Source organism: Ostrea edulis, chromosome 7 (assembly GCF_947568905.1).
Source record: "Ostrea edulis chromosome 7, xbOstEdul1.1, whole genome shotgun sequence".
NCBI lineage: Eukaryota > Metazoa > Mollusca > Bivalvia > Ostreida > Ostreidae > Ostrea > Ostrea edulis.
In genome coordinates this window covers 64,696,110-64,705,597 of record NC_079170.1, presented here as the reverse complement: position 1 = coordinate 64,705,597, position 9,488 = coordinate 64,696,110, and the positions used below count along the sequence as shown (strand labels likewise).

Here is a 9,488-nt window from a genome sequence, read left to right as displayed (position 1 = left end):
CCGAAAGGGGACCTGTATCGTTGTGCAATAAACGATACTTATAGCATGTTTGTTGCAATTTTATTACAGAAAGTACTATCAATAATAAAATTGTATTGCAGGTTCCTTTTTTCTAAAACAACTCACCACAAGATACAGCCGTTTTTTGAATTTGTTTTATGTAATGCTTAATCATTAATGCTTTAGGATTTAAAATCATATAGTAAAAACAATCTAATTCATCTGGGACGTTGAAACGAAACTGAAAAACACAGTTCCAGTCATAAGACCTAAACAATTCCTTGTGCAAACTTGATGAGCACACATCATTAAAATAACAATTGATAGTAACACCGGATATAGCTAATCTGGTGATTCACCGGAAAAAACCGTTCTGTTCCCCTTTCTAAGGAAACTATTATCCCCTCTGTCAGTAAACAGATTGATAACGAATCTTGATGCACTCCGTTGAAGACACTATGAATTCCAACATTTCAAGATTGGTCCTTTGTTTTGCTTTGGTTGATCTTGTAAATTCACAGCTGCTCTGTGATGGACATTCGGAGAACCAAGAGTGTGAAGTGATGGAGATGCTGAGGAAAGCACTGAGCGGTTCGTATACAAAATATTAAGCATTCCCACCTTCAAATATCTTATATATATATCTACATTTCCAATGTTTTTACCTTCGATATCTCTATAAATTGAAATGATAGCCATTTTCTCATGAATGTGAACAATGTACATATGAATTCTTATGAATATAGTACTGCTATTTTAACGGTTGGGAATTTCGACAGAAATGAAAGTAAAATCTATCTCTCTATATTTATACATATATATATATAAATGATATCAATTTTGAAAATACACGAGGACATGAATGATGGGGCGCCAAATTAATATAAACACAAATAATTGAAGATATGATTAATTCTTGTGTGCAATAAGTCAACGGATGCGCTCATCAAATCAATTATTGCTCTGATCAAATGAATCGATTCGCGGAACACTTGAATTACTGAGCGCAATAATTGATTTGATACGAATTATTGCGGGTAAATTTAGATAATGCGTGGAATGATTGAATTAATACGCGCATCAAATCAATCATTGCTATCATCATTCAAATTGATGATTGCATCATTGCGGTGGAATTATTGCTCGCAAAATTTAATTTGGAGCTCGATATGAATAATTTGCTCTCTTTAATTCAGTTGAAGATATCATTAAGTATTAGAAATACAATTGAAACATGTTTTCATGATTTTGAAATTGAAGATGGAGAAAATCTGCAAACGCAAGTTACTCAGTTGAATAAGGAAATTCAAGTATTGAAAAGATGGATGGGTAAGTGGAATCTTGAGTAATAAAATACTTTTGCTTAGTTGCATTGACAGAAGCATACTGTTTAGTCATTTAGGAGTTTTCCAATTCGTTGATGAACTGGGACTTTTGATTAAGTCAGTCTCGATCAGCAGGCATGTTCACGACTAAGACGTGTCCTAAATATGTCTTAGGACACGTCTTAGTCTTAAGTCAGTTTCTCAAAAGCTTTCCTAATTTTAGGCCTTGCTGTAAGTTCATCTTAAATTTAGGACAGCAAAACCCTTGTCCCAAAATCATCCTAAGTTTGTATAAACATGGCTACAGCCATGCTATTGAAGCGAAAAGCTAACAAAAACCGTGGAATGATATTTAAGGACATTGACAACCCACAGGACCACTTAATTGAGAGTAAGTATAGATTTTCACGGTTTTCAAAGTCTCCCGGTGCTATTGGGCTGGGATGCCGTCTTCTTAATTTGACTAGTTTGTGAGTGGATGGACGACTATATATATATATATATATATATATATATATATATATATATATATATATACATATATATATGAGCACGAAAACCCAACAACACCCTTCTTTCTTAAAGTGTCGGATCTAAGAAGATACAAGGCCTATAAAAGCACTGAAGAGGCCACGACACTGTTGGTTATTTAAAACTCAAAATTTCGACGCAACCCGCGTTTTTATCAAGAGACATATATTACATAAACAAATATCACACATCACGAAAACCGACATGCAGTATCAATAATCTACATTGTTAACAAGAATGATACACTGTTGTACTGAATGAGAACAATGTTGTGTTACCACGAAACCAACAGTGTTGTGGCCTTTTCAGTGCTTATATATATATATATATTATATATATATATATATATATATATATATATATATATATATATAAAGCACTGAAGATCCAACAACATTCAGTATCCAAAACTGTCGGATCTATATTAAATAGATACAATGGTAAGGGAAAATAATTATATAAAGCACTAGAATGACCAACGACATGAACAATTGGAATTGTCAAATTTTCGGGAAAACCTGTCCCTTCGTCAGGACGGGAAAGGATTACATTATGGAGAAAACACAAATATAATTAACAATAAGCACTAAAGCTACACTACAAAACTAGCTAAACACTTTTCCAGCGGATTACATGTTGCAGGCTCTGTTATTAACTCAAAAAAGAATAAGAATCAGAGCGTGAACTCATCATGTCTGGTCACTGTGGTATCAGTCGGTAAAGTGTGAAATTCATTAATGGACGAACTAACTTGGCCGATCAAAAGTGAAACAATTAATCCGTACATCGTGGTATTCTCCCCTAGATCAAACTATTGAAAATAATAATAATAATAAAAAAAGTACACTTATATAGCACCTTATCTAAAAATACTCTAAAGCGCTGTACAACATACTAAAATTTACAATTGATAATTAAAAGAAAAACCATAGAATACACAACGAAATAATCCTTACACATATAAGCATGAATGCAACATTATGTCATAATGGATAAAAAGTACAAATCAAGAGAATTTAAAGTATAAAATATGATGCAAGCATACAACGTCCTAAATATATGAAAAACAAACAAGTAAAACCACTCAAAGGAATCTAAAACACAAATGTGCCCAACGTTCATTAAATCCAACAGTACATAGCTATTTAAAGGTTATAGGATTGACAGATAAGATGAGTTTTTAACAGACATTTAAAACATTCAAGATTTTTGGTGTTTCTGAGCTGGCTAGGCAGATTGTTCCAGAGTGTGGATGCAGCCTTGTCGAATCTGCGTTCACCGTAGGTCTTAGTTCTGACTGATGGTACAGTTAATAGATTTGCGGTTTCTGAACGCAGGGCTCTTGTCGGGTTGTATGGAATAACGAGTTCCGTTAGATATCCTGGAGCCAGGTTGTGGAAACTTTTAAACACATCAAGGAGAATTTTGTACTGGATACGATAATCAACGGGGATTTCAGATAATAGTAAATGAAATTGGCGTAATGTCTAAACTATTGGTTACTTGTAAGAAACTAAAAATGGAACTTGTTGATGAGTGCCAACGATGTTGGCAGTGCTGGTACTGCTATGCATCCAGTTGGTGAAGCAAGGCGATGTATCGTTGGTAATATGAGGCGGTACGCAGATATCTTAAGAGAAATAAAGTTATGAGAAATAAACCGTTGTCGTTGATCAGAGGGAGAATAACATTGTCATATCAGGAATAGGTTTAGCCAATGTTCATTCTGGCAAAGTCAATCATTTTGTTCATGCCGTTAGGACGGAATGACTTTAGTCTGTGCATCCAGAATTTTTCTATTTTCTTTCTATCTGTGGAGCTCCAGGTTTGGTTGTGATCAATCACCACGACAGTCACGTCTTCCCATTTGTGGCCATCTAGGTTGAAATGTTCTCCAACAGGCTCAGTGATTCGTTTGGTTTTAATGGTCGACCAGTGGTTATTAATACGTTTGCGGAGATCTCCTGTTTCGCCAACGTACTGCTTCTGGCATGCTTTGCAGCTTATGAAGTATATGCAGTTGTTTGTGCGGCAGGACGTGTTTCCGAAACTTTTGTAGTTGCGTCCAGTAACCGGGCTTTTGAAAGTGTCCGTATCCTCGCTATGCTTGCACAGAAGGCACCTTTTGTCAGAACAAGTTCTAAAGTTGGCAGTGGGTTGTCCAGTCTTGCTCTAACTTCTATGTCTTTGAGATTTCGAGGTCGTCTGAAGGCTGCCATTGGTGGCTCTTTGAATACTGTTGCCATTCTTTCGTTGTTGTAAAGAACTGGCAGGTGTCTACACAAGATGGCGTTGAGACTCTTCAAGACGGGATGGAAGGTAGTCACAAGTGGGACTCTGCTACTTTTTTCTCTCTCTTTGTATTGTAACAGGGTGTTTCGGTCGTTAAAACGAAAGTAACCCCTTCACAGCGTCAATTGAGCGCATAGTGTGTTAGTGATTAGTCAGCACAAACACAGCAATCCCCAGGATAAACAACACCGGTCCCCAGACGACCAACCCGTCCCGATAACCGACTCGAACAACAGCAATCAAAGACAACCCCAAAGGATTTTGTTCATTGATATTCATAATGTACATAAGTATAATATTGTTTCAGTGCAATCAACTAATCAAATATCTTGAAATTGGGTATTACTTCTTGGCCTTCTTCAGGAACAATGAACGACCTTACAGTAATCACATATGTATAAATAAAGTTGAAATATTACATGTACAAAGAAATCTTCATAGAAATACTGTAAAGTTTTAGCAAAATTCTCCATGTAGCGTGGAAACAAGTTTTTCTTTATGATCCAAATATTTCTATGTAAGAAAAGAAATACAAATTAAAAAAAGCTTTTATTAGAGAAAAACGCGAATATTGTATTAAACTTGAACTAATGAGTAAACCATGTTTCATTGATAGATGAAACAAGAATATGAAAATCATAATACAATATATATTTCATTTCTTCACGATAGTATTTACATCATAAGTTGATATATGTCCCTATAAAACTGTCCGTGTTTGTGAATAGTTACGGGATAGCCGAAAGTTTGTTTTTCTACGTTACTATCTTTAGATAAAGCTGATTGATTATTGTCCTTTACAGCATTTATGACATTGTGAAGATTTTACTCCAACATATTGAAATGTAAATATAAATAAATTAAAGGAGTCACCATGCTAAGCTAGGTATATACACCTGATGCTATAAAAATCTAAATTACAGGTTGTCCACAGAACTGGGAGTTGTACAATAACTCCTGCTACAAACTATTCTTGTCGAAAGAATCCTGGAGCGATGCTCAAGTAAGTCAGATAAGACAATTAGTATACCTTGTTGTTAGCTGATACAAAACAAGATATCCCACCTCTGGTATGCACAGGGGTCCGTATTTGCCCTACTCTTTAATTTGTATTCTTTATAGGAATGGTAAGATTGATCATTTGTTCATTATCTTCACCTTTTTATTGTTACTCAATCCAAATTGAACAGAAATAGATACAGCACCACATGGGATTGAAATATTAATCATGTAGAGAAATTATGTGAAATCAACAATAAAGATATAAAGTTATAAAGGTTTAGGAGACTAAAGAAAAACATCCCTGTTAAAATCTGAACACACTCCCATAAAAACACGTAAGAATTCTAAATCTCTGCAAGAAAAGAATGAGAGGTAAAATGGGACTCTGAAAAATTATCTGAATGTTTGCTTCAGGTTCGGTGCTCTTTCTATGGGGCGGTGTTAGCAGAGATAACAACGGTAGAAGAAAATGCCTTTATTGTGAACACTATGCTACACAATGCTTCCACGATTTCGGGTAAAAATTCATTGATGTTCTATACAGTTTATATTCATGATTATAGCTATTTTTAGTGTTTAGTGTATCTTGGAGGAGCAGTAAACCTTTTGGGAAATTTACTATAAACACAACATGAAAACTAGTATTCGGATTTCTCTCCCATATAAAACAAACATGAATGCGATGACAGGCGCGGATCTAGAAATTTTTCAAAAAGGGGGGGGGAGAGGGTTGAAGAGGAAATGCAGGGGCGGATCCAGGAATTGCGGTTACGGGGATCGCCACTTTATGAGGCAGGGGGTTTGGGGGCCGCCTTAATTGGGGCTCCCAGTGGGTCCAGGGCGAAGCCCTGATGGGGTCGAGGGGGCGAAGCCCCCGGAAGCTCCTGGATTTTACAGATTTTATAGGGCTCAAACTATGTCTCCTATTTAAGTCATTTTTCTATTTTCTATCATTCTTAATAAGGTGAAATTAGTAAAATGACAAAATTTTTAATGGTTTTTGGAAAAAATTAAGTTCTCCCAATGAAATAATTCAAAAAATCAAAAAGATTTTGTCATTCATTTCTCCGGGAATGGATGAAATTCTTGCTTGTTTTATCGTTTAGTACATTTGTGTAAACAAGATACCACGATTTACCTTAAATTTGAAAATTTTAGGGGGGAGGGGCGCCCACTGCGGAATAAGAATCATAATGTTACGAATTTCGAATAGTCCGAAAGCAATACAAAATCAGGAGAAATTGGAGATGAATGGAGATTCCCAAGAGTAGAGATTTGGGGGAAAATAACAATCTTCAAGTCAGCTAGTACCTTTCGTATTTTTAGAATTGAACATTACCAAACCTCATAGTTATAACTTCATACGAGTATGTATGGACATATATGTCAATGAAGGAAACAGCAGGTATCGTTAAAGGATGAGGCACTGTGTAACATAGATTTACCACAAAAAATAGCAACCTTTTCTTTTTCTTGCATCAAAATTTATCTTTCATATGGAACTTCACCAAAATTATCAAATATGCTTTCTTAATGGTTTGCTGATATGGAATTTAACAATTCTATGAACGTGTACGTATTAAAATGTGTTTAATTATTCAGTTAAAACATATCTTATTAGGTATTATTAATTAGCTAAACACCCATCGCATTGGGTCTATACGTCACGCACTTTTACACGCCAATATTACAATAAACACATACGACACAGTTTCAAAATAAATTTGGTACACCAGATCTGTAAATCAGGAAGGCTTGTTTGCTAAAAAGCGGTATTTTACTTAAGATTTATGATTTATGATTAAATTACATAACGGGGGGTGGGTGGGTGGTGAGATGACAGAAGAGTACGGAGCGGCATCCTTAAGTAGTTCATCTCTTGACATGTTTCCGGTATACCTGCACTGTGTAGTCTACACACCATACCTGTCCGTGACACCTCAAGCAGAACCTGATTATCAATTATTACCGAAGCCACCAAAGACAGTTTCTGTTAGTTTACTTTAATATTTGACCTCCCAACTTCCGTTATTCATCTTAAAATTATTATTATATTTTTGCAATATTGCCTATATATATATATATATATATATATATATATATATATATATAATATATATATATATATATATATATATATATATATATATATATGTGTGTGTGTGTGTGTACAGAAAGAATATTTAAAATACAAATTGGTAAAGATTTCACTCGTTTAGACGATTGTTTTATGAAGAAAAATATGGGCGGACATATAGTGACTATTCTTTACAAATGTAGGCAGACATATTGTGCAGGCGGACATATATTGAAAGTTTGGACAAAAAAATTGGGCGACCATTTAGTGCAGGCGGACATATAAGCACAGTTTGGTCCAAAATTGGGCGGACATATTGTGCAGGCGGACATATAGGGACTCAACAAACGTATTTGCATAGAATATAGATAAGGATAACAAAAGATGTATTAAATCTACGTTACACCTAAACAAAAACTACGATTGTACTTCTACAACAAACTACATATTTAAATCTACGTTACACCTAAACAAAAACTACGATTGTACTTCTACAACAAACTACAGATTTATATCTACGTTACACCTAAGCAAAAACTACGATTGTACTTCTACAACAAACTACATATTTATTCTTGTGGCTGGCTATTAAATATGTTAACTTGGGAGCGAATTAAAAGATATGCAGTTCGTGCAATGAACTGATCCACAAGCATTCGTGTGTCTAGTACATGGTACAATATTTACCAGCAATGACTTTTATCATATTATTGAGAATTGGAAGTTTCCCTTAAAAATCATAATATCAACAATATAACAAATCTGTAATATCTTTTCCCTACTTTTAAACTTACAAAATAAGTTCCAATACGCCAGTTTCGAGATACGAACTCTTCTGTATAGGAGGTGCATTTAGTGGAACTTTGAATGCCTAAGTGGGACAGGGTGGATAAACAGCCAACGAGGAAAACGATGAAATGTCTTAAAAGCGGCTTTTCTTTAAATATGTAAATGTGGGAAATACTAAATACTATTGAAAGAAATGTTTTACCGAAGTGGAAACATACAAACAATGTCATAATTGCAAGAAATATCTTGGATATGGTACTTATGACCAGCGAAATAACGTGATAGGATAAGAATTCTATGTATTTAATTACTCCCTGAATACTTATCAGTTCGTGTATCAGTCAAATTCGGGTGATGAAACTACGTTTGAGAAACTTACTGAGTACATTCACTTACGCTGTGATGAATATCTGTCCCACTCCCGCGTGTAAACAAATTCTTTCGCGCCTTACTATGTACGAGAGTTCTCCAAAGGGAAATAACTCGGACGTATCTCGAAACCGGCGTATTGACGAATATTTTACAGAAATAATCCCTTTTCCCATTTCATGTATTTTGTTATATTTTCTGTCTTTCTTATTACATGTACCCATTTCAGTTGGTGTTTGGGCAGGAGGAACGGATGCCAGAAAAGAAGGGGAGTGGATATGGTGGTCCACCAACACCACAATGTCATTTATTAACTGGAGAGATAATCAACCTGATAATTGGTTTACAACTGGTGAACATTGTTTAGAATTGTCAAAAGGATCTGAGTGGAAGTGGAATGATTTGCGATGTCACAGAGAAATAGAATTCCTTTGTGAAATTGAAGCAAACTACTAGAAATAAAGAAAAGATCAATTTTGTGGTCTGAAACATCTAATCAGATGTGGTCTTCGCAATGATATGATTTCTTTTACTCAAACAAAGTTGGACATTATGGACGTTTAACAGAAATATTCATGACACTTAATGATTTTCTTTTCACTAAAACTCTAACAGCTAATAAATCAGATTCCATAAACTTTGTGTTATTTGTTTTGTAGATTTATAATGTAGGTTTATGTATACGAATTGTGCTCCTTTGTTAGCTGACCTGTTTTTATATTCCGATGAGGCAGAATTTATCTAAAATCTTCTACATAAGAAGAAAAATCTTTATCTGTGGTCGTCACCTAGCAATTTCGATATACCGAAGACGTTTAATGTATTGAAAATAATCACCAGTCTTCCATGTCTACTTCGTATTTAGATATTTTATTGAACATAGATGTTTATAGCAAACTAACAAATCAAGTTTATGACAAACGGGTTGACTTCAGCTTTCCCATAATTTTATAACAATATTGCAATATCGTCGGCATATGGTGTTAATGTCTCTTAGTTTATTCAGATGATCACTTTTTAGATTGAGGCAGGCTACTGACAAACAATTTGATATTACAGGGAGTTTAACAATGTCGTTTCAAGGCAACATGATCGTTAAAACA

The 9,488-nt window shown here is 34.7% G+C and overlaps 1 protein-coding gene across 2 annotated transcripts; it reads left to right on the top strand.

The window, feature by feature from the left end:
- Positions 1 to 366: 366 nt before the first annotated feature.
- Positions 367 to 9,022, top strand: LOC130046542 (perlucin-like protein). Of its 2 annotated transcripts, XM_056145075.1 has the most exons (5): positions 367 to 591; positions 1,261 to 1,329; positions 5,072 to 5,151; positions 5,565 to 5,667; positions 8,615 to 9,022. In XM_056145075.1, the coding sequence occupies exons 1-5, from the start codon at positions 438 to 440 to the stop codon at positions 8,839 to 8,841; spliced, it is 633 nt and encodes a 210-aa protein (XP_056001050.1). In that variant the 5' UTR covers positions 367 to 437; the 3' UTR covers positions 8,842 to 9,022. The 2 variants fall into 2 exon arrangements, with proteins under 2 accessions (XP_056001050.1, XP_056001051.1); XM_056145076.1 differs by lacking the exon at positions 5,565 to 5,667 and having other exon boundaries at positions 368 to 591.
- The last annotated feature ends 466 nt before the right edge of the window (positions 9,023 to 9,488 follow it).

Bases quoted from the DNA above. Each gene is read 5' to 3' on its own strand.
- LOC130046542 (XM_056145075.1), top strand. From the start codon at position 438: ATGCACTCCGTTGAAGACACTATGAATTCCAACATTTCAAGATTGGTC. The intron at 592-1,260 runs GTTCGTATACAA...TTGAAATTGAAG, and splicing joins GCTGAGGAAAGCACTGAGCG to ATGGAGAAAATCTGCAAACG. The intron at 5,668-8,614 runs GTAAAAATTCAT...TACCCATTTCAG, and splicing joins CAATGCTTCCACGATTTCGG to TTGGTGTTTGGGCAGGAGGA.